The following is a 26,564-nucleotide window of genomic DNA, read 5'->3' as shown; positions in this document are numbered from 1 at the left end:
ATTTCCTTTCTAACGTTCACCACTGAGGCCGGATGCCGGCCCGCTGGCCCACAGCTCCTTTCTTCCAATTCCCTGAGCAGCCCGCCAAAAGGACCACGTTAACCAGAATGGGGTGTGCATGCCCGGGCCTGTGAGGGGCAGGAAGGAGGGCAGGTTTGCCGACGGCTCCTACCCCAGCCCTTCTCCAGCTGGCCCCCGACACCGGCTTGACGTCCTCCCCCTACCTGCAGGATGTACCCCCGGACGTAGTCACGCAGGGTCCAGCCCAGGCCGTGCAGGATGTGCAGCACCTCCTCCTGCTTCAGGACGCTGAAGAGACGGTCCAGCAGGATCTTGAGCCTCACAGGCACCGCCTGCGTCCCGTAGAGCATCAGACTGCTGATGTCAAACACCACGTTGGACTGCACGATCTCCACTTGGGTGGGGTGGTAGAGGTGCTGCGTGCTGAGCTTATCCAAGGCTGCGGTGGTCCCGCCAGAGGTCCAGGGACAGGTGGGAATAAAGAGATAAAAAGGAGAGGGCAGAGACAAAGAAAGGAGAAACGAGTTACCGGAAGTTACAGGGGGCTCCATGTCTAATAGCTGGATCATAATCACAGATGTCTCAGCAGGACTGTGCAATGTAAACAGTGCTCTTCCCACCTCCTCCCGGTTTTGTTTGTTTGTTTTTTTGGATTCCGTGTGTTTATAAATTGCAGACGACAGCAAATACAAAATACATTTGGCTTTCAGGAAGAGAGCCACTGAGGAGGTTTCTAAATGACTGTGGCTGGCGCTAAAAACCTGACTAATTAATTTGCTAATTGAACTATGGTTCAACCCAAGTTACCACGGTATTCCCCTCCCGCACCAAAAGAAGGAACACACACACAACTGCCAACTCGGCCACAGGAGCGGGCTCAACCAACATCGTTTTTCTGAATAAGATTCACCCCTTATGATACCTGGATGGTTTGAAGAGGAAAAGAAAGGTGTTCTTTAGACTTACAGGGGAAAAAGGACTAACTCGGAGGGAATAAGGAAAGCTGACCTCTGGGTGGGGGGACTAGTCATTTACCTCAAAGCTGAATTAGCTAAGGGGAATTATCCCAAGACTTAATTCTCCTAAATTCCCCTCTTGCTGTTTACCTGTTAGTTCAGTGTTCTCTATAAGTTATCCAGGAGAAACAAACAAACAAGAAAAGGAATTCAAATCATAATTAGGTATTTTATTAACAGCTCTGACAAGGGCTCAGTATGAGATGAAACTGGAAAAAAAATGACTACAATCAAAGCACGAGAATTTCTGTGTATTTCAGCTGCTTCATTTAAGCGCAGAAAACTGAGGATGACCATTCTCAGAGTAAATATTTTTAGTGGAACTAATATTTCAACAATTAGGCTTTTTTCCTCCTCAAATCTAAGAAATCACATCTCTTCTCCCTAGCTCTGAAAGCCAAGATAAGGCCATACATTCTCATCCTCATCCTTATCTGAGTTACCGGGAACCCTACTGCAGATAATGTAAGGACATTTTTCCTCAGTTTCTCTAAAGTGACCCATTAAGATAGTGCTGTTTCACCTACAGGGCTCAAAGAGATGCTGAAAAGATGAATGAGATAATGAATGAGAAGTGCTTTGAACTCCTGAAGAGAACACAAAAGCATTAGACCAACTATCAGAATTATACACATGACCTTCTGAAGATTAAAAGAGATAAACACGTGAGCCTGAAAGACGGTCATCTAATCTCATGAGTCAGGCAAATGGGTATCAGACAACAACCACCAGGCTCAAATCCTAACTCTACCTGCAAGCACCCAAGGTTTCTGCAAGCTCGAAACCATTCTTTAATACCTTCTCCCCCAACAGCAAGGCTGCTGTACGTGTACACTCTGAGCAGCTCCTCTTTTAATACACCGGTATTTCTGCATATTAATGTGCGTACTTAAAAGTGCACGCGCGCACACACTCACGCTTTTTAGTATTTCAAGTGTATTTTTTTAGGGCTCCTCCTCCACTCTCGTTTCCTCCTGACTTGTGGTCACGGGAGAGTTCATGTACTCTTGATAAATTGCCTTCTTACATCCACAGTGTAAAGGCCCTTATCATTTACCCGCTGGCTTCATTCAACACATTTACTCCCAGGAATACTTTGTCAAAGAGTTCGGGTTTCCTCATACTTCATTTCTTGCAGCTGATTTGTCTGATCTTTCCTATTCTAGTGGTTAAGTCAACTTTGAATAAATAGCTTTAAAAATTAATTTAACGTTTGGGAAAGATAAGGGATTCACAAGCCCAGGGATTGAAGTCTTCTCTCACTCCACAGGGCATTTAGACAGCAAAAATGCAGGAAAGAGGTATTATTATCCCTGTTTTTCTTCAAGTACAGCTTAACTACTCAGCCTTCCAATGAGTCGCTGCTCTGCTTACAGAAATCCAGCATCCAGGTCGAGGGAAATCTCCTCTTCCGTTTCCCTTTATCAATCTTCCTGGCCCATGTCAAGCACTTCTTCACAAAATATACTGCTGTGACCACAACAGATATGAAACTGGGAGGGATGAGTAGAGGGGAAATAAAATGACGCCAAACCTGATTTTTGTCCATGTGTTCGGCACCTTGTATCTATGCATTAAGTATATGCAGGTGTGTGCACCAGTGTGTCCTAGGGCCAGGAGGAAAGCTGTCACCCCTCTCCCTCTCACTACTTAAAAAGGGCTGGAAGTTTTAGAAGATGAAGAGGACTAAACTGTTGAGGGCACAGAAACAAAAAGAAGTTGTTCAGAGAGTTGAAAGAGCACAGGTGGAACAGGTAAAAGCAAAAGTATTTCCCTATATATGCTTGTGAGACCATCAGAGAGTGAGAGTATTAAAAGGACATTACTGATTCTTTAGCATGCCACATGTCAAGAAGTAGGAATACACATAAATAAATAGGCCACATAAATACACAGTGGAGGTCAACAACTTTTTCTGTAAAGGTCCAGACTGTAAATATTTTAGGTTTATGGGCCATGCTCCGTGTTTCACAGCTACTCACCTCTGCTACTATAGAGGGAAAACAGAGCAGACTTAAACTAAACTAATGGGCATGTCTGTGTTCCAATAAAACTTTATTTACACAACTGGTAACTGGCTACATTTTGGGCTCTGATATGGAAAATGAAGGGGCGGGCCAAACAGTTAAAGAAAGTCAATAGTTGATAAGGAAAAAGCCCCACGGGTGTGATTTAAGCAGCAGTTACCTAGGGGATGAGCCATAGAGGAAGGCTTGAAAAATTAAACTGCTCAGCTTGCAGATGTCAACTGCAAATTTCAGCATAAACATATCATCAAAGATTATGCTCGGTCAAATTTCTTGAATGAATCAAAATTTTCTGCTTTATAACTGCTGGATTGTACTGCGTCACCAAGTTGACAACAGCTTTGGGAGGGGACGTCTCCTTGGTCGGCAAAAGGTTAAGTAACAATTTTTAAACTGTCATAATAACAGTAAACTGAGAACTGGACTTCTGCCTAATGTCATGCTCTTCCTATGTCTGACTGGGGGATTCAAGTCTGGATCCCAGGTGGGTTAGGAATATGAGTTGGGCCAGTGGGAACGAAGGAAAGGTAGGGCAAGAACTTGTTCCGCAGGATGGAGTGGGGAAATGATGGTCATCTACCTTTACGAGCTATGGACCTAACCATCTGCTAAAATTGCCCTATATCAATGGTATTGCCAAAATTCCACTTTCAAATGAAATCTTAGCCAGAAATTGGGTATAAAAATATATGAGGGGCTTCCCTGGTGGCGCAGTGGTTGAGAGTCCGCCTGCCGATGCAGGGGATGCGGGTTTGTGTCCCGGTCCGGGAGGGTACCGCATGCCGCGGAGCGGCTGGGTCCGTGAGCCATGGCCACTGGGCCTGCGTGTCCAGAGCCTGTGCTCCGCAACGGGAGAAGCCACAACAGTGAGAGGCCCGTGTACCGCAAAAAAAAAAGAAAGTGAAGCTACTCTTAATAAAGCTCCAGTGAGCATGAATTTGACAACTTCCCACCATGCGTTACTCTCTTCTTCCCTTCCTCCTGTTTAAGCATCTCAGTGGGACCCCTAGAGTTCCCAGAAGCACAGTTTGAAAAGCACTTGTCTATACAATAATATGATATCAATTGTTTCGCCTGCTGTGCCTCCCCTTCATTCTGGGAACAGAAACTGGATTTCCCTTCAGGGAACCCCTTTTCTCCTACACTCAGTACCATTTATTTCATAGAACAGAATATTCCTGAAGCCAGGCCTGGAAAACCAGTACCTCCCAGTTCCTTGGCCAAAACAACCAGTTTAAGAATGGGCAAGTGACCTAAGTCTAAAGAGTGATATTGAATCCAGGCTTTCAGTTAGAAATACTAGGGAGTTCTTCCCTCTTCTTGAAATTTGTAGCTGGCAAATATGCTTGGGAATGAGAGTCACATGGAGGACAGTTGAGCCACAGGATGGTCTGAGAAAGACTAAGGACTGACAATGTTGTTTGATCCAGAAGATACAGATATGGCAGTGCCTGAGGGTGGGACCCTCCCAGAATTTTCAGTTACACAAGTCAACAAAAGCTCTCTCTCCCCTTCTCCCTTTCTATGTCTGCTTGAGGTAGGATTCTGTAATTTGTATCTAAAAGAGCCTTAACTAAGACAACTACTTTTTGGGGGTGTCCTTCCAATTAGATAACATGTATTTCAAAGGAGCTGTCAGTGGTTCAACAAGGTATGTTAGTTCCAGGCCAAATGCAATTCACAATTTCTCCAGTGACTGGAATGAGGGTATCCTGAACAATTCATATCTCATATAAATTTCCAAAGGGTGATGGATGCCATCAACAACATTAATAAATAAAAATTATTGTTGTAAGGGGAAGGGGAATAAAGGAAATGACCATTTAAGTACTAACTAAATATTAGGCATCATTCTAAAGGGTTACAATAATCTCGTTTAATCCTTTAAAAAACTTAAAACACAAGGTATTACTATTACTGCCTATTCGGAGATCACAGATTCCATGAGGGTCAGTAACTGGCCTAAGGTCACTTAGTTATTTCTCCCAAGAAATTCTGTTTCTACCACACGTTCAGATAAACAGTCAATAAGCAACTCTGGAAATGTGCAAGCCTTCATCATGTTGGAAGTCCCTAACTCCCAACAATCTGGGCTTCCTGCCCATCACTCTGCTGAAGCTTCAAAGGTCACCAACACCTGCCTTACTACAAAATCCAATCGCTTTTCCCTTCATTCTTCTCCATGATCTCACCATAGCAGCTGACCTTATTGAACACCATTCCTCCTAAATTGCTTGTCTCCTTCATTCATGCATACATGCATTTATTCACTGGCACTTAACAACTTATCACCAAGGCAGGTACCGCATGCAGATGCAAAAGTCATCTTTGCTGTAAAAGCGATGTGACAAAGTACTGTAGGACACAGAAGAGAGGGCCACTCTGCCGGGATGGAATACTCTTGTAAGACATCAGCAAGCGAGAAAGGAGGAGGACAGTCCAGGTAGATGGAACTAAGCCAGGGGTTCTCAAACATTATGTGCCTCAAAATCAGATAGATGAAGGGCTTGTTAAAACACAGGTCAGATGGCTGGGCCACCTTCCCCTGGAGCTTCTGATTCACTGGGTCAGGGGTGGGGGCCAAGAATGGGCATTTCTAACAAGTCTCCACAAGACACTGATGCTGCTGGCCAGGTACAATACTTTGAGAACCACTGCACTAATGAGGTGTGTGTAAGAGAACTGGATATCCAAAGAATGTGTCAGGCTTGCAGCAAAAGAGTTGAAGATAAATACAGAAAAGTCAGATGGGCAGTCTGTAAGAAACCTTAACACTGCAGGCCAAAACCTGTGGAAAGGTTATAATATAATTTTATTTCTGGTTAATAGGATATAGAAAATATTAAACATTTTTATAAGGTGAAAATGACTTATAATTTTAGATGTAAAACTCTGACGAGAGTCCAGAAGTTTATTTAAAGCAATAGGTGTCAGCTGGGGACACATGGCCACAGAGCCACAACCCCTAAGGAAGAAGGGTCGAGAGGGAGATGGTCATGGTTTGGGTGAAAAATTACCACAGGTGATGCTGACATACACGCCTACAATACATGCCACTGAAAACCACAGAGATGAGTTAGAAGGCAGGATAACTTACGAGTTAAGTGAACAGGGTAAGAAATGTTTGCAATACTCCACTGGGAGACGCCCTGACTCAGTGGACTTCAAATGATGATCTGCCTAAACCTGGGGTATGCACCGGCCTTTCAGAGATACATAGACATGGGGACTCAATTTCCAGATCCTGTAATCCCATATTTACTCTTTCCTAAAACTGATCCCCCTGAGAACAGGCCCGCCTGTTCATGCAGATTATCCATCCCCAATTCTTCTGTGAAAACTATACCCTTTTTTCCTTTACCAAATAAAGGCAAAACTCTGACTTGACTTATACAGTGCACTGGCGCAGGGTGTAAAGCTCTCCTGGGTGTCAAAATAGTGGTCAGTTTGAATCACTTTGTGAAGCCTTGTTTAAGGATTAATAAAACACCAAGAACCTGGAAAAGGGCCCTCTTTCCCTGATTATGCATATACAAGTAAAGGGTAGCTAGAACCTGACATTCGGGTCTATGCTGGAGTATTCAGAATTCAGACATTATGTAAAATGGGCAACAGTCATGCACTCACCTCTTGCATTCCTATTTAATAAAGTATCACTTTTTAGGAAGTATCCTGTGAGCGCAAAGCAAAAGTGTCTAATGCTGAAAATGGCTTTTCCCTCCATTCTTTTCAATTATTCCTGATACTCATTCCCAGGAGGTGTCATCACCTGGGGAAAAAAGCCCCCGAGCACATGTGATGCCCACTCTTTTAAATTCAGTTTGAATATTTTCCCAGACCTATGAAATTTGGAAGATGCACTGCATAAAACCTGTGGATAGGAATTTTATAGAAATTCAGAAACAATGTTCATCATTTAATAAGGTAGTTACTACCCATTTAATCAAATACTATCAAAATATTTATTTGTTATGATTAATCATTTTCATCTTATAAAGTTTTGAATATGTCTACATCTGTTAATAGAAATAAAATTAAATTATGACCTAAATGCCAAAGCACTTAATTTTTAGCAGTATATAACTCCTTTCATTAAACACATTAAAAGTTTGACCATGTTTTTATAAAATATGGCTCTTATCTACTTTGTTCCTGAAGTCCAACACCAGATTGTGATACACACAATCATTATCAAAGTAATACCCTGACTTTTAACATACTCCTCATTTCATAAAAATCTTAAGTTATACATTATAGTGCATCATTACTAATTAAGTAATGAGAAATAGCATTTCTACTGTACACTTAATAGATTAATTTTATTAGCTCCACATTTTATTCGACTGTTTTAAGCAAACTATCCTATGAATTGCAGTTCATAATTTATTGATTATTTACAACTTTTCTCAAAATGCATATTAATACATTCATTTGAATTGAAATGTGAGTTCATTTTTTTTCCCAATGATAATTCAGCCTGATTTGGCAGCCTGATTTGACCATGAGCACTAGTGGAAATTTTCATCAATTAAGAAAGCTAAATATGCAGTAATAAAAGTTATCACCTTTAAAAAAAAGATATACTGCAGAAGTCATTTGAATAACTAACACAGTATTTTAATTTTCTCAGTCTTTTTGGTGTATACAAGAATAAATGATATGCCTCTAAGTGAAAGACTAACAGCTAAGTTTATAAATTGGCATTTGCTCTGTCTTGTTAATGTCCTTCTCCAGAAATTGAAAAAGTAAATGACTCTAACAACATTCGGGTAATAAGGTGGATGAAACAAAGAGAAACTAACTGATCACTGTGTAATTGCTGGCACATAATCTGAAATGATTTCTAAGAACCGAATGACAATGTGATAAAGTTCCTAGTCCCACGTATTCATGTGAACAGGTGTCTGAGCACTTAGATCTGCAAAAATGGGGAAGGAACCGATAGTGTACCTTTCCTCTTTCTTACAATAAGTACTATTCATTTATTGATACATGAACTAATCTAGGAAGAAAAACATTTATTGCCCTATCCATTTTATTGACAGATGCATTTCTGACAAAAATCTACTTTATGTTTAATAAATTATGAAAATATGTAATATTTACATTGCTTTGATTTTATTCCTCTTGATCAAAATTAAACAATACAATTTCCATTTATGGATATATTATCTTATTTTCTTAATTTTCCTTGCAGACATGAATGATAAAAGACTTTGCAGTGAACGTATGATTTCATTTGTGGTAATGTTATTTGGGGACAGTGAACTGGAAACAAGAGTTAAGGAGAAAAATAATGACTTAGAACAATCATTTAAAGTTCCCAGTGTTTCAAGAGTGCTTGCTATCCTCCAGATTAAGGACAGAGTTTCTAGGGCTAGACTTCAAGGGTTCAAATGCTAGCTCTGCCACCAACTTGCTGCATGACCTTGGCAAGTTACTTAGCATATGAAAATGTTAGGATGGAACTTTGTTTTCAAAATTCTTTTGGGGGCAGGCAAGACAACAGCATGAAGACCACTACCTTAGGACAAGGAGAAAGAAAAGGAGAACAAAGAATCAAGACCAAGCTAACAAGTATGGGGAAGAAAATAGATGCTTGGAGTGAAGATGAGTCAGGGTTACAGGATGACTGAGATTTTCAAGTTTGGAGGATTTGGACTGGAAATCAACTGAGATGCAGGAGACCCATCAAGATTCCAGAGGAGCTGCCTCTCCAGCTGCCCACCTGTGATCACCTGCCTCTAGGAATCCAACTACTCCTATACTACACCGGCCATCCCTAACCTGTAAGTTGAGTTCTACCCAAACTCTGTGCCCTCAACTCCAAGCATGTAATTGTGACCCCGACTGCTGTGAAACGTAAGCCCAATAAACTAGGCCAAAATGCTTGAAAACAAATCTTTTTTGTTGTGATTTTTTTGACTGAATATGTCATAGAAGCTCATTGAAAAAATATAAATTTGAGACAAAGAAAAACAAACGGAAGACAGTCATACATAATCCCACCAACCAAAGGCACTATTGTCTACATGTTGATGTAGCTGCATCTACTTTTCTTCAGTCCATAATTTTATGTAGTTAAGGGTCACACACTAGTTACAAATTTCTATCTTGTTGTTGTTTTTCTCACTGAACTTTATATAGCATGAACACTCAAAATTATCTCTGACTACCTAGTCCCCGTAAATGTCTCCACTGCAGTTCCCCTGGATCTAACCCTCCTCTCTGGCCTAACTTCTACCACTTCAGTAGAGGCTTTTAGACCCTCCTAAGTCCACTACTGCAAGCGACTCCTGGCTGGTCTGGTGTGGTGTGGTCTGCCTCTGCTCTCTCTGGTGTAATACAGAAAGAACAGAGTCAGTTCTCAAGTCAGTATTCTCAAAAGACTGCTTAGAATATGACTCTTTTCTGCTCAAAAGTTTCCAGTAATGTTCCAGCCCTACCCTCCCAGCCCCCAAATTCTTAACCTGGGTCAGAAGACCTTGGAAAGACTGATTTACTACTTTCCAGCCTAATAACCCTCTAACATGGCTCTCTGTTCCAACAAAAGTGAGCTGCCCACTGCCTTTCTAACAAAACTAGTGAGGAAAGCAGACTTTAAAAAAATACACATTAACACACAGTATTACCAACTGGGTATGTGACATGAGAACATAATTTAAACAGGGCTAGGGATGGGGTGTTCCAGGCAAAGCCATTTCTGCTAGGACGTGAACAAGGGAGAGTAGCTCATGATGAGGCTGGAGAGACAAGCAGGGTTCCACCTGCTGAGCTACATGTTTCAAATTTTCAATGCTGTTCATTAAGGGCCTTTCCTCTTTCTTTCTTTATCTTTTTAACTATCCTTTTCTTCCAGCTTCCATACAAGTTCTGTTTTCCTTTTCTATAAAACTTGGAGAGGTCCCCTCATCTAAGAGCAAACTGTCTCAACAATGATAGCACTTAAGGTGAGCCAATCATGCACATACCAACTATATGTTGCCCATTTACTGGGTCGCTTCTGTGCCTATTTTATCATAAGAGCTTCAGCAACCATATCTGAAACATAATCAATCAAGGGTGTTCAGCCCTCATATTGTTGAGTGGATGAACACAGCTAGTGTGCAAAGATAGGATTCGATTCCACTGTGCCACCCAATTCTTAATTTCACTCACGTCTCATTCTCAGCCCTCCCCTCTGCTTTTTACACTCTAGAGAACAGTGGGGGTAGGTAATTACAGCAGTTTAGGAAGTGAGATGGGGCTGCTAGCTGAGCAGAAATTAACTAAAGTTGCATAATTTATTCCTTGTCCTACCACTTCAAGCATTATTTGGGGGCATCCAATGGATTTCTAGGTAAAAGCAGTATGAGATCTAGTGGTATTAAAGAAAACAAGCTTAATACCAGGGTGCAGAGACCACATCATGATGAATAGACATTATGAGAATCATAGTTCAGATCACTAAGTTTGTGATCCATGTGCTAGATCTATGGTCTCCTAGCTATAGGAAAAGGTATAGTAGAGCCAGTCCTCCTCCATATCCATGGGTACTGATCCATGGACTCAACCAACCGTGGATGGAAAATATTCACAAACAAAAAATTCCATAAAGTTCCAAAAAAGCAAAACTTGAATTTGCCATGTCCTACAACTACCTACATAGCCTTTACATTACATTTACAACTACTTACATAGCATTTACATTGTATTAGGTATTATAAGTAATCTAGAGATGATGAACGTATATGGTGGATTTGGGAGGATATGCATAGGTTATATGCAAATACTACAGCGTTTTTATATAAGAGACTTGAGCATCCATGGATTATGATATCCGTGTGGGTCCTGGACCCAAATCCCTTGGATACCAAGGGACAAGTGTATAGACTTTGGAAAGGGGTCAGAGAACAGTCAACACAATAAGGTAAGAAGAGCATCTACAAAGAAAAGATTATTTTTCTTTTGTAAAAGGTCTGGAGGAAAAGAAAAAAAGCAAACAGATAAATTAACCTCTTTTTTAGTATGCAGAATTTTACTGGGAAAAAGAAAAGGGTTTAACTGTACAATATGGATACTAGTTAGAAAAAGAAAAAAAAATTCATACAATAAGAGCTTCTTAAACTGTGAATTAGGTTACTGAGGGAACATAATTTACCTGGATTTCTTTACAATGCCAGGAACAGAAGTTTAAACTGGTAATTTTCAGGCTATAAAACAAAGGAGAAATTGAGGCCTGGATATAATTTCAATAAACACTTTGATAGGATCTACGGTTTTTCAAAGGAAAGTGGTGGCTAAGCCACAAGACCCAAAAATACACACAAGTCAGTGTGAAGAAAACTCATTTCTGTCAAGAACAGAATCACCATAAGGACAACAGCCGGAATTTCTGTGCTTCATTAATGTAAGTGTGTAACGTAAATGTAAAATAAGTATAAAATGTAATGCAAAATATGGAATAAATGTGAAGTAATATATGCTTTTAACTACGCTGCTAACTTAAAGAACAAAGTAATGTCCTTTATAAAATTCAGTTTTCAAATGTATAAAATAGTACTGGCAGTGTGTGAGGGGTGGTTATAAAAGAACTTGCATCTATTAAATGAAATGTGAATAACTATTTTTTTATTTCGATTTTTAATAACAGGAATTACTCCCCAAACCTTCAAATAAATTAAAATAAATGTAAACCTGTAATTCTACAGACTTCACTTCCAATATTTTCTGTGAAGGTCACAGAAATAAGACCATATTCAGATACATTTTTTTCTTAATGTAGGAGTATAAAAGTGCTTTTCACCGATCCTAGAAAATTGGCTCTCAGTGATAGTTTATAGTTCTTAGTTTTCCACAACTTTTTTTAAACATAACTTTCTTTAAAAGCCAAATTCAAGTGACTTAGGTGGTTTTCACAGGAATACGCTCAAATACTTCTGGCCCTGATGTCCAGTGGATTCCATCGAATAGTTGTTCAGGCATGGCGGTGTGAAGCTTATAGCCATTCAATAAAATAAAAAGTGAGCCAAATGGAATGATTTTTCAAAGCCACCTACTTCGCAGAGTAAAACAATTAAAAATTTGTATGAAAACGGTCTAAAAGGAAGCCTTTTATTTCACTAATTTCCAGTCCTGTCCTGGATATTTTTAAATTTTTAAATGCTAATTTGAAGCAATTTTAGAAGTAAAAAAAAATTAAAGAAGCCTTATTCTTTCATTTTGCGAGAAAGCCAAGTGAGCCTTAAATTGCAAAGCTAATTGTTTCGAGAACTACAGTCACTTGCCCCAACTCCCCTTAGGATTCCAAATTATAATAGCATCAAGTGGTCAGCTTTTAGGAGCTGTGAGTCCTAGAATACTATTTTAATTTCTAAGAGGTTAACATTTCAGTGTGTCTTTAAATGTTGTTTTATGGAATTCTTTCCATGACTACTTTAAGAGTCGAAGAAAAACAATTGTTAGTGACAGAATTTTATTAGGGCAATTTCTGGGGGCAGATTTTAAAGTTTTGATTACTTATAATCAGAATATTGTTCCCTTTCCTACTTCAAGTACCCAGACCATAACCTCTGAATTTATAAGGGTGGGTGGCTCTTTATTCTTGCTAATATGACCAATAATTTCCAATTATACCATACTTTATAATATGCACACTATACCCAATATAATGACATGTCATTTCAAGGTAGCTAGCCCATGAACTTCTACAGGTTTAATGGGATTTTGCGTATTTAGAATTTCATCATAAAGGGGCCCTTTGGAATCATTATAACTTCAATCCTTTCCCTTTATAAGACTCAGCTCTCTTACTAGGGCAAAGCCTTAACCCACCCATAGGTTGTAAGCCAGTTCCCAATAAAAGCCATAGCACTGGGGGAGAACATTAATAAATGGCAATGATAACATATTAAAAACTTTTTAGTGAATCAGGGGATCGATCAGCAAGGTGGACCATGATTGTTACTAAGAGAAAAAGTCCTTACGACTTGAAGTAATATTTAGATCTGCACATTTTATTCACTACTTTTGGGGGGAGAGAACTGTGTAACTGGGAGCAAATTAAGTATAAAATAACTCATGTTCCATTTAAGTCATAACTTTCTAACTGGAACTGTCAAGGCTGAATTAATTAGGATATTTAATACCAAAGAGAGAGACGGCTTGCTTTTAGAATTTTTTTTTAAGGAAAGAAGAAAAGGAATGATACGTAGCTGAAAGAGTTGATCCCCAAGCCTGGTGATAAAATCTGTCAGCCCTTCTGTGTGAAGGGCTTATTTTTCTTCTTGAACAAATAGTGTGTCAGTGTTTTTAAGTCAAAAAAAAAGCAACGACAACAACACCACCACCACCTCTGCCAAGCCTCCAAAAACCCTGGTTACGTTACTATATCTTATATGCCTTACGTGAATGGTGCCTGATTTTTTTCTTGTGCCGTAATACATGAGGGATAGGTATATGAACACTCTTATGGTCCATTAGGAACGTGATCCTACACTGTAGGGAGGAAAGGGGGACCAGAAGGAGCTCCAATGAGCTCCCACTGTCTTACAGATTTTAATTGTTCCCTGGCTGACATGCAGCTTTGAGTGTGTATGGATATGCACACACACACACCGACAATTAGTCCAGGGTAGAATCTGAGCTCCACTTGAGACTATCTAGGTAATATTTCAAACTGACTGGCATTTCCCCCCTGTGGCCTTATGCATAATAAAGTCCTCACAACAGACTTTGGAAATCATTAAAGTCTGACGGAGGCACACGTAAAAGTAGACTGTCAACACTGGGTTATTCAGAAGCTCACTCTCCTGGCAAGGAGATTAAACAGATCCTTGGTTTTGCTTCTCTTCCTCCTTCCTTTTCCTTCCATGGCCCACTTTTGGGGGCATGTCTCTCCTCATATGCATCTCCATCAGAAGGTGGTAAAGGGAAAGAGCAAATGCAATCTGCAAACTTGACAGTAAGTCTAGGAAGAGATTGACTAACTGAATCTACTTGCTGAAACTAGGTTTGGGGATTATTATTATTCCTGCTGCTGTTCTATCCAATCTCTAGTCCCCAAGGTGAACTGAAAGTTGACTACACAAACCTTGCTTTATATAATTCACAGATCAGTGAATTAAATGTACACTGACTACAAAATATACCCCCTTTAAAAGTAACTGCTACTTGAACGGAACATGTGAATCCTTCTATTCAACAAACAGAAAATGAATTCTTCTGTAAGAGAATAATCACCCTACTCCCAATTTATTAACTTTAAAGACTTAATTTTCCTTAAGTAGCATATATCTGTATCAGAATTTCACTATGGAAACATTATAAATGCAAGGCATATTTATTTTTGATAGAACATGTGCTTTAAACTCTTTCACATGTAGTGAAGAAGTATTTCAAAACTGAGAGAGAGCAGTGATACAAAAAGCCAGCACCTGGTAGGAAATACCTAAAAGAAAGAAATGATTATATTCGGTCTTTTTTTTTTTTTTTTTAATGAACGTCACCTTTGTGTCACAAGTATTTTTCCTTCCCTCTCCCAGTAAGTCAGCCTGAAGTCTCATTCTAAATCTATAATCAATCTTTTTTCTCCCACTGTAATCCCTTAAAACTCTGGGCTATCACACATACTTTTGACACTGATGCGTGTTTTCTTCTGGATTGCTGGATTTGCTTAATGCATATATCAAGTATCAAACCGCTGTGCATCTATGACTGGTGGGATAAAAGACCTCTATATAAAGATTTGCTCATAAAAAAAAGGGCTAAGAAGGCAGTCTCAGGAAAAGTCTAAACTAACCAATTTTTAAATGCATGATCAGAAAATGTTAGGGACTAAAGCAACGCTTGCCGATTTTTCCATTAATATGATCGATGTACACTTGAGCAGAGAAGAAAGCCTTAAAGTTACCATCCCATTCTCTACTAGTTGGTTCTTTTGACACCTAAAAGCTATCAACAAGGCTAAACAGCTTTCAGAGTTTAAGCCACTTCCAAAATGAAACTATTATATACCATCACAAATATTTCATAAAGCTCAAACTTTGAGAAAAGAAGTCTCCTGAAATGATGTGAACAAAGAGGGGGCAGATACTGGTAAGCTCTGTGAATCCTGGTTACCCAATTTGATAATGATAATTACCCTAATTTCTGATTAGAAGACAAGTTCTATTAATTAGGACCAACAGGCACAATTTAAAAAAATCCAAATTTTAAAATGTAGCAATTGTTCCTGTAGACATTTTACTGTACTTAAAAACCAGTAATAGAAAACACTTGCCAAGTTCATTTAGTCTCTGACTGAGGCACACATATGTGATCTCCTAATTTACAGCTTGCACGTACAGATGTTCACACTTAGTAAAAGGGTTTCTTAATAGCTTTTTAAAATTAAAAGTGTATTGATAATAGGTGTTTTAAACATATCCAAACAACACAGCTGAACTGACAAATGCCTGTCTTCGTGTCTCACATTGAGGCAAGATTTTGAGAGAAACTATTATGATTCCATTGCATGGTCTATAGGATAAATGCTACCCCCAAAACCTCCGAATGAGATCTTTCATTAATTTTTCTCTCTATGATCTGTTTCCAAGTCGAAATGTTAGATTGCTACTAGGTTTATGTAGCCGAAAGCAGAACCACACAGCCGTTGCTGGCTGCCTGCAGTTTTTTTCCTTTGCAAAACTTTGAACCCCATCCAGCTTTGACACACTGCCTCTTCAGCTAATAACTATCAAGTTTCCCCTTGTCTCCTGTCTACTTTTCTTTGAGGCAATTGCGCACTCAGCACCCCGAGATAATAACACACATCTATAAGATAAAAGCAATGGCATTAATGTAATTGTCTGCCTTTCTCTCTTTAGCCTAATCTCTTTTTTCCTTCAGTTTTGACTGCCTATGTGACACCTGTTTTTGTCTCCTCTGATCCTACGACAGGTTTTCCGCTGACAAGGTTTTTGCCTGACAGAGATTCTGCAGACAAGAACATAATAAAATATGAAGAACTGCTTGTCAGAGTTTCTGCCAATGCTCCCATGAAATAAAGAAAAAAAATGACTTTTTTTTTTTTTATAAGGGGCCCTGTGATGGTCGCTTCTGGCCTGTCAGGAAAAAGGCCTCCCTGGCCAACTTCTCCATGCCAAACAGGTGTTTTCTTTTATGTGAGAGGTTGATTTGTTTTTAAATTTTTACTGATAGTGGAAAACATGAATAGCCAAAGGGGGGGAGGGGGGAATTTCTTACCCTCAGATTTTTGCAGGCAAAGGAGTACTGAGGAACTACTAAATAGAAGTGAAAAATACTTCACTCAAGACCACATCTTCTGAATAAAACAAAACTGCCAACATCTGTTAATGATCAAACAAATTTAACTTCTCTAAAATTTACTTCTTGGTTGGTTAGGCTATTAAAATCTTCCACCTACCTTTCACTTGTTTTGTTGTCTGAAGACACAGGGGGAAACAGCAGAGATGAAAAAAGAGTGAGGGCTGAAAAAGAGAAATGCAGAAACAGGACTAAAGGCAGAGGGGTTGCAGGCTATGCTTACTACTTAAAATGGGAAGAGGCTGCTGGAAAAGAAACTAGCAATTAGGAATCAGAGACTTTTAGATACACGTAGGAGGTTCCATAAGCCTTTGTTCCATGTGTTCTCTCAGGTGGGAGATGCTACAATGGGTATCAGCACCCAGAGAAGAAGTGCTTTTCCTGAGGTCCCAAGCTAGAGGAGGGATCGGTATTACAGATACTACCCTTCTGGTCTCAGTGAAGTATTCTGAGAGTATACAGAAGGTAATACTTAATTGCTCCTGGGGGCGAACAGGTCCAGCTTCCCTGATGACCAGGGCAGAAGAAAGAGCAGACATGATCAATAGCGCAGCAGTTGTGAAAGCACGAAGGACTGAGTCAAGGAAGGACAGGAGCCGGAATTTGGGATTCTAGGATTCTCACACCAGCTTTAACTACTCTACCAGCAAACCAGTTTAACCTAAGCTTCGGTCCTCCAAATACATTTATCTCACACCGAGGACCTAGAACAGCCATGCCTAATAGAAATATAATTCAAGTCACGTACATAATTTTAAATTTCTCTAATCTCATTTCAAAAGCAAAAATGAACAATGAAACTAATTTTTAAAAATATATTTTATCTAACCCAATACGTAAAAAATTTTACCAATATGTAGACAATATAAAAATGATTCTCAATGAGCTATTTTACATTCTTTCTTTTTTTAAGATTACATTTCTAAATTTCAGTGTACACTTTACACTTACAACTTATCTCAGTTGGGACTAACCACATCTCAAGTGCTCAGATCCAAAATGGTGACTTCCTTTTTGGAAAGCCAGGTTTACAGTTGCCTTTGCATGCTGTGGCCAATTGAACTTAAGGCCCAGCAAGGCTGTCCTTTCAATTAATTGGGTTTGCACTTGCTTTTGTAGGATCACCTGACCATACAACCAGGCTGGGAGACCTAGAGGCCAAAGGAGGGGTTTCCCTGTGTATCAAGGAACAGCTCCAAGGAGAGAGGAACTTTACTACTGGGCCCCTTAACAGATACTGCTTACAAGTCTATACAGTTGTGGCAGTAACTCCTTTAAATATTTCCTATACAACACTTTGGCTATCTGCTCACTCTTAACAGATTAACTCAAGCTTCTGAAAGAGTTACAAACTTCTACCCTCCCAGAAGGCAACACCTGGTAAGGAATGAGTTGCACAGACAACGTTTTATGCCTCCCAGAATACAAGTCAGAATTTCTCTGAAATACCACATGCATCTCATCCAGCGATTTTACTCTTCAAATGTGGGGGTTAGGGGTGGAGGGGGGTATGGGGGGACCCACACTTAGAAGAAGTCATCACTATGACACAATAGGAGGAAGAATGGTTGAGGGTACTGCTGAGGCATCCTGGGTCCTTATGACCCAGCAGCATCTCCCCATTATCTGAACAGAGCATCCTGAATAAAATGAGAGGAGTTGAGTAAGCTTCATTTATAACCCCTTCAATTTGTGTTCTGCTTAACCTGGTGAACTCCAGTTAACTAAGATGTTCCTATAAACAATTAAGCTTCCTGTAGGATCGTTAGCAAGATATAAAAATTTATGATGTAATAAAGTGCAATAAAATGATAAAGTGGTTAGCCCATCAAAGCACTTCACATGCAAGAATACAGGTGTGAAAATAGGCAAAAGTAGCCTTCACCCTGTCTAAAATTTGTTTACTTCTGGCTTTTGGATTTTCAACAGACAAGCAATCCTACAATTCATCTCAACTGATGTGCACTTCTTAAAATGTGACTTTTGGGGAAAAAAAGCGTTTTGGACTTCTATTCAAATATGGGCTCACATGACATTTTAGGGGAGATGGAAGGCATGAAGCTAAACTGGATTTGTTGGGGAAAACAAGATCACCCTAGGAACAGCTGGTCTCACAGCCAAAGGAACTGGTGACCTCACTCCAGCACTGGACACTGAAGAAATTCATGAGGCTCTAGAGAGTATAATTAATATTCAGTCCACTTCTTCATTTAATCCTCCTCAAACCTTCACTGTGCTATTCAGGTACATTCCTATTATTATTTGAGCTTACAGATAAAAGAACTGGGGCTAACTAACTAGAGACTGAGATGGGATTCCACCACTGGCCTGAACACACCCAATTTTTAACCATTTCAACCACAATAAAACGTGTCTGTCATGTTCTCAAAGTTGAAGCTTTACTTCTGTAAGAATTTAGAAATAACAACTAACACTTATTAAGTAGATTATCTCATTTAATGCCAGAAAGAACTCTGCAAACTAGGCACTATCATTATCCACATTTCACAGATGAGAATACAGAGGTTATGTAACCTGGCCAAGGTTCTACTGATGGCAGGTGGTAGAGGCAGGATGTGAACCTACACAGAGCTGCACTTTTACCTCCTTTTCTCTCACGCCTCCCATTTGTGTACCTGAAGCTTCTTCAGACCCTGGGGCTCCAGCTCTGTAGGTTTCCATCACAAGATCCTCCCTAGAAAGGGGACCGGCACTGTACACTTTAGAGGCCAGGATTTACCAGATCCGCCATATGTTTCCATATGAACAAGATGGAGCTAGAAAACAACATCTGAGGAGCTAACAGGCAGACAGCCCAGGACTTTGAAGGGGAGGCACTGTTTGTGTGGTGATTAAAAAAAAAAAAAAATTTAGGGAGTTCAAAGCACCGTCCCAAAGGTGGGCAGACTGAGAAACAAATCAAAACAAGCAGCTCAGGGACACAATAAGAATATAGTTAATGCCATGAATGAAGCAGCAAACCGTCACATTTGTGAGGATGTCCTCCCTTTCAAGCTTATCAGCTGTGATCAGGGAGTAAGGGAGGGAAGCAGAAGAGGGCACGGTGCCCTCAGGTCAAGCAAAGAAGGCTCTTGTGCCAGGCAGGAAAGTGGCCTTGTGTTTGCTCTCTAAAATAAAAATAAGTGGAGAGATGTTCAAGGCCTTCGTCCATGGAGAGAGCAGGACCCTCCTGGCCCCCCCAGAGCCAGGAGGCAGCTAGAAGTTGGTTTCCCTGACTAAAAGAGAATTCTGCAGCTAGGCAAGCCAGGTTTCAGTGTCACAACCGGGAAGAACTAAGTCTTCTAGAAAGATACATTCTTTTAAGCAGATACTCCATTAACTCCCACGTTTTCCAAACCAGTGCACCAGGGGAAGAGGACTGTGGGGTTTCTATCCTCGTGTTTCTAAGCAAAGCCCTAGGAGCATGGCCACCTACCTCTTCCCAAAGGATCAGGTTCTTACTCTGCCACGTCGAAGCCTGCATTTATTTCCCTGTGCTGAGGTTTCCAGCTAGGACCTTTCTTACATTTTTTCATCTAATCCTAAATACCCCTCTGCAACAATTCTCTCCCAAAGCAAAATTCACTCTTGTTAGGACAGTCTCCAGGTCAGTAAGAGGGAGGCAGAGCTTTCTTGCAGGTTAATGTCTGCGAGCATTATTTTCCTTTGCCAGAGGACACTCCGTTTTATTCACCCTCCTCTCTTACGCTTGACAAATTTACAAATGATCATATAGAAACTGCTGCTGTGTTACTCAGAATGAGCATGATGTCAGAGAAATGCCATGCTTTATTGCTTTTGATAATAGACTTCTATTGGGGTTGGGAAGAGGAGAAGACTAGCTAAGAAAAGGGGATGGAAAAGGAAAGCGTGTACTTAGTTACACTGGCTCTTGGACTGGTCAGGGAGAGTATTACAGAACTACCAGTTGGGGATAAACTACTTTCACAGATGTTCAGACAATTCATAAGAAGAGCACAGCCTGGGACAAATAATAAAGACATGTGACCTTTCATGGGATAAAATGAACAATTACTGGTTTTGATCCACCCTGCTTAAATCCTTACAAAGTACCGAGCAGCCAACAAATCTCAGGAATCTGTAAACAGAATAGTTTACAGATTTGCGATCTCGTGATTCTAAATGTAGGATGGACATAATCAAAAGGTTTTTGATCATAGAATGCTCAGAACCGATGGCCCTGATTTAGGACTTAATTGTGCAAATTAAGCCTAACTAGGGTTTTCTTTTAGGTATGAGCTTGCCAGATTTAGCACATAAAAACACAGGACTACTCAGCTAAATTTGCAAGGTACATGTTTATACTAGAAAATTATTCACTGTTTACCTGAAATTCAAATTTAATGGGATGTCCTATATTTTCTATTCGGGTGAGTGTCTCTATAAATACCCCTGCTCTGATAGGACATATCAAGTAAAGATCTGGGAATTCAAATTCAATGAATTTGAGAGAAAAAAAGAGAAAAATTACTTCCAGTGAATTACAAAAAAGAAAGGCTTGAAATTAATGGATTATATGAATATTAAGTCTTACAGTACATTAAACCATAAAGCTGGTTGGTAGATGACACTAAATTAACTTTATACTGCTCACCATTTCCTGTGGCACAGAACTGAAGAACCAAAGCATACCTGGTACAATACTTTACATATGATGTATGTTTAATAAATATCTCTTCATCGATGATCCAGATGACAGGCCAAGCCTGCTCATTTTACATTTAAAAAATCTAAATAGTTTGAACACTGGCAGGAAAACAGCTGGATTGCTGAGTAAATAATTAAAGTATTTAAAGTCAAAGTATTCTATAAAGAAAATAATTTGCACCAAGAAAGCTACCGTGGGGTTCTTTAACCTACGTAATATATTTTTTATTCATCAAGGCTCTATCCTTGACAAATGCTTACTGGACATCCCAAGAAACAATGGATTTTTTTTTTTTTTAAGGAGCTTTAACAAGTGGGCTTCGTCAAAAGTAAAAATTACTGAGCTAGCCAAGGAAAAGAACTCTAAATAAATTACTTTTCTAAAATCTGCCCGCCTCTTTTATCAAATCAAATATATCCCATCATGTTTTTTTTTTTTTTTTTTTTTTTTGCAGTATGCGGGCCTCTCACTGTTGTGGCCTCCCCCGTTGCGGAGCACAGGCTCCGGACGCGCAGGCTCAGCGGCCATGGCCCAAGGGCCCAGCCGCTCCGCGGCATATGGGATCCTCCCAGACCGGGGCACGAACCCGCATCCCCTGCATCGGCAGGCGGACTCTCAACCACTTGCGCCACCAGGGAGGCCCAATGTTTTTTTTTAAAACAGTAATTTTCCAGTTGTCCTGGACTATCATTAAATGTTTCTGAAAATCATTTAGAATATAGTTTACTTTTTTTTTTTTTTTTTTGCTTTACGCGGACCTCTCACTGCTGTGGCCTCTCCCGTTGCGGAGCACAGGCTCTGGACGCGCAGGCTCAGCGGCCATGACTCACGGGCCCAGCCGCTCCACGGCATGTGGGATCTTCCCGGACCGGGGCACGAACCTGCGTCCCCTGCATCGGCAGGCGGACTCTCAACCACTGTGCCACCAGAGAAGGCCCTAGTTTACTTTTTAACACTTGTACTACTTTATTCATCTTACTGGTTTAGAAATAAAGTCATCATCTATACTATAGACATTAAAACTAATTCGCAAACAACAAATAATAAAAATGGTTTAGTACAGTAGCCCTCGCCCTTTACACCCCACCTCCAGTTTATCACAAAGGCAAGAGAGTCTGATTAGTTATACTTCTCACTGGAAGCAGGTTCCTCAGAGGAGAATGATGCGTAGCTACAAAGTACACTTCCTCCCACCCCTCCTTGCCCACAACTCAGTATACTAGTAAGATTTGCTAATTTGTAAGGCTATGTAAAATCTTTGGCTGAAGCTTCAATTCTGTGAACAGTAGAATTACTACCCTAGTATGATGGGAAAGGCTCAAAATACCACCTACTGAATTTCTACTGACAAAAACATTTATGTCACCAGTAAAGAAGCCCATTACTGCTCTTACACTGATACCTTATTTTGGCAATGTTGAACCAAGAAAAATTAAACTTGCAGGAAATGTGGGGTTTTTTTAAATGTTTTCAAGACTCACTCTGATAATTTTAGGCAAATGAAGGAAAAGCATAGAAAAGTCAGTGCAAACAGAGGAAGGAAAAAAATACAGTTGTTAAGTGAATTAAGTGGCAGTATGCTGGAGTCCTTTAACTGAAGACTGTGAAATATGACAAAATTAGAAGCTCAAGGTTATTATACACTGTTGGTATGGACATCCTATATCCCCAAAGAGCTTGTTTTAAATAATGTTAAATTCAATAAAGCCCTGCTTTCAAAGTGCAAGAGCTGAAATTCCTTAATGGGGAAAAAGAGCAGGAAATCCTTTATTAATTCAGTGGGAAATACCTACTGGTAATCAAGGAGTCATTTTTGGGTTCCCCCCTCTTTATCTCAATGGTGCTAAGATTTCAAGGAAGTAATTTGTGAACAGCACCACGGCCCAGTGAGTAATTGCAAAATTCAGGTGTTGCAGTATGATGAATTAATTACTCCTTTTCACTTTTTAAAACATCTTAAGATTTTTGTAATGCAACTAATGTCAACAATTCAAGCAGATTTAAGAAGCAATCTATAAGGCTATGAAGTGACTGTGTGAGACTGTGTGTGTATGAATAAATATATAATAACCCATGAAATCCTACATCTTATGAAGAAACTGAAGATGCTGATAACAAAGAAGATATAGTAAGACATTAATTCAAAAGAGGCCAACAAATTTCTAAAAATTCATCTTTTTGTAGAGAACCCCTGATTTTGGCATTTAGTTATTTTTAATGGCAAATATTAATTTTTTATGGTACAATTACACGTGGAGTGTGTTCAGTGCTATGATGAAATGATTCCATGAGATGTATTTTGGTAGTCTTACTCCTTGCTGTTCCATCTACTTTCACAGAAAAATCACACAGTAGAAAAAACAAGCCACTTTCTCCTTGTCCCACACATAGGTTACTGTGCTGAGTAAGGCAGCCAGGAAGACTGCTGTATCTCACCTCTGAGCAGAAATAACTGGAGACACGATTTCAGGGTTTTCTGTGCAGGGGGAGAGAGTGAAGCAATTAGTTGAAACGCTAAGGGCAAAAAGAGTGGGTGCTCTCATCCCACTGCCAACTCAAAAGCTAGGAGCCAGACCCTCAGTGTCGTATTTGTCCTACTGAATGGGGGAAGAGTGACATCTGTATATCGGCGTGTACATATTTTGAGTTGTATACAGAGATGTCGCTCTTGTGGGGGAGAAGAGGTCAAGGTGATAGTAGTGGTGAGGAAAAGTTAGATCTGAGAAACTTTGCAATTCATATACCAGAAACACAGAATTTCTAATGACACGGTAGGAAAAGCCGAGTCTGATGTAACAGAAATACCTTATTCAAGTTTGGGGAAAAAACCACATCCCTCAGAAAATCTTAGAAACAACCACTGGCCGGGGATAATTTATGTTGTTGAAGAAGGAAGAAATATTGCTTTTTCCCCCCATTACACTACTAATGTAATATGCACGTGGAAGTTAGACAGATAAAATAAACTGGTGACACAGTAAACTTTTATACTCACAAGGCTACCACAGTAGACAGATGATGGTAACACAAGATGGCTTTGGAAAAAATGAGAGGGAATGAATGAAAAGTCCTTTGTTTAATGACTGGATCCTCCCCACCCCCCTTATTGCTCATGTGTTGTCCAGTTTGTTGCTTTTAACATGTATAAAACATTTTAAAGACTTCATATAGTTTATCGTCAATGCTCACAATAATCTTACAAGGTAGATGTCATTAACCCTCTATTACAGATAAGAAAGCTCAGATGCAGAGGTGCTGGGCGACATGTCATCAAAGTTGTAGAGCCAGCATTTGACCCTGCACTGCCTCCAGGATCCTTGATGGGCTTGGGACATAAGCTATTATCTGGCAGAGCCAATACTTACTGAGGGAAAAGAAGGACACTTGGGAAGTGTTATAAACTGAATTGTGTTCCCCCCCCAAATTCATCTGTTGAAGCCTTCATCCCCAGTCCTTCAGAATGTGACTGTATTTGGAGAGAGGGCCTTTCAAGAGGTGATTAAATTAAAATGAGGCCCTTAGGGTGGCCCCTCATCCAATCTGACTGGTGTCCTTATAAGAAGAGGAATCTGGGTGCACAGAGACACCAGGGGTGTGCCTCACAGAGCAAAGATCACGTGAGGACACAGCGAGAGGGCAGCCATCTGCAAGCCAGTAAGAGGGGCCTCAGAATGAAACCACCCTGATATGGGACTTCTGGCCCTTCAGAACCATGAGAAAATAAATTTCTGATGTTTAAGCCGCCCAGTCGGTGGCATTTTGTTATGGCAGCCCTAGCAAACTAATGTAGGAAGGGAGAAAAAAATCATCGAACGTAGTCACTTGCATAGACCACAAAAGCAACAGCAGCTCAAGTGTTGCTCAAAACTGGACTGAGAGTTGTTACAGATTTTGGCCTTGTTAATAAAGCAGGAACAAGTTCCATCCCTGGAGGCACTGGAGGACTGAGGCTCTGTGTGCCAGGCACACGCCTTCCAGTGTGCTCCCCCCATACTACTCGATATACCTCTTCTCTCTCCCTCACAGAAACAGGGCTGAAATGGCCCCATAACACCAACATACATGTCCCAAGAAGCAAGATACATGATAAATTAAATGCATCTCAAGGCATGGTCCAGTGTCATTCCCTCAGATCTTGCTAGAATAACATGACATTTATAAAAATACAACCCACTGGCTATTTGGCACTGCTTGGGAATGAAGAATATGTCCACTTAAGAGCCACTCCCCCAGGCTGTCAAAAAAATCTCAAGCCAGGATTTCTTCTATAAACATTACCTATCTTTTAAAATTATACAGTCTAGGAAGTGAAGAAAATTAATGTAAAATCTCTGCTTATTTGCAAGTCTCCTTTCGCCTCAACGTAAAAAACATAAACCAGGGCCTCCCTGGTGGCGCAAGTGGTTGAGAGTCCGCCTGCCGATGCAGGGGATACGGGTTCGTGCCCCGGTCTGGGAGGATCCCATATGCCGCGGAGCGGCTGGGCCCGTGAGCCATGGCCGCTGAGCCTGCGCGTCCGGAGCCTGTGCTCCGCAACGGGAGAGGCCACAACAGTGAGAGGCCCGCATACCGCAAAAAAAAAAAAACAAAAAAAAACAAAAAAAAAACATAAACCAGACAGAAGAACACGTTAAATGCTCGGTCAAGGCCCACGGATGGGACAGCTCTGTGCATCTGGCAAAGAGCCTCCACCCTTCCCGCCTCGGCCCCCGGTCACCCTCACCCCGAACACACACCTATGCAGAGCTCACCCTCCACCAGGGCCAGCCAGCCTCCTCCAATCCCCGGGCACGCGGAAAGACGGTATTTACGGATTATTTTTTTTCAGATACCAGCCAAATAATGTTCCCGTTCACCCTCTCACCCACCTTAGACCATACAAAATTTAACATCTGGGAGGATAAACTCTGCCCCGAACGCAGATGACAAGGCTGAGCAGTCATGGAGGAGTTCTCCTCAAGCAAAGAGGACTTGCCAGCTTCCCTCTGAGGTCCAGGCCCTGAAAGGCCAACTGTGGTATGTTTGAGTTTCCATCGGGCCTGGTGCTTGCTGGCTGCTGCTATGTTCACTCAGAACCCAACTGTCCTATAAACATCTCGCCCTGCTGCTGAGAGCTGCCCGCCTGGCCTTACTTATTGGAGCCGAGAATATGCAATTTGGGAGCTGCAGGCTGCACGGGAACTAACACTTGGAGCACAGCTGACCCCTCTCTTCTCCAGGCCAGTGACAGCTCTAAAAAAAAAAAATTAAGGCACGCTCACACGAACATAACAAGAGCAGGAAGAAAAGTCCAGATTTTCCTCACCATGTGCCACCCAGCCATGTTTACACTGATCACAAGTCCTCAGGTTAATCTTCCCCGGCTGGAAACATTCACACGTGCAGTTCACCAGTGTGCAGCGGATGGCCTGCAAAGGAGAGGAGGAAAAAAGATCAGCATCTGTTCAAAGGTACCATATTTCTTCACCATTTTAATAATAACACCCACTTCCCATTTTTAACAGCTTTAGGGGCCTGGAGAGTTTT

At 40.6% G+C, this 26,564-nt stretch overlaps 1 protein-coding gene across 12 annotated transcripts in view; it reads right to left on the bottom strand.

Annotated features, from left to right (window-relative positions):
* Positions 1-26,564, bottom strand: part of BNC2 (basonuclin zinc finger protein 2) — a 430,899-nt gene that overhangs the window by 131,579 nt on the left and 272,756 nt on the right. For all 12 annotated transcript variants that reach the window (XM_060102087.1, XM_060102088.1, XM_060102089.1 and 9 more), the window contains 2 exons: positions 26,344-26,446; positions 225-460 (listed from right to left, as the gene is read on the bottom strand). In XM_060102087.1, the coding sequence (XP_059958070.1) occupies positions 225-460; positions 26,344-26,446 (339 nt within the window). The remainder of the gene's footprint in view (positions 1-224; positions 461-26,343; positions 26,447-26,564) is intronic.

This window comes from Mesoplodon densirostris, chromosome 6 (genome assembly GCF_025265405.1).
Source record: "Mesoplodon densirostris isolate mMesDen1 chromosome 6, mMesDen1 primary haplotype, whole genome shotgun sequence".
Classification (NCBI taxonomy): domain Eukaryota; kingdom Metazoa; phylum Chordata; class Mammalia; order Artiodactyla; family Ziphiidae; genus Mesoplodon; species Mesoplodon densirostris.
Note: the sequence above shows the minus strand (reverse complement) of the source record. Positions and strands in the feature narration are given on the sequence as shown.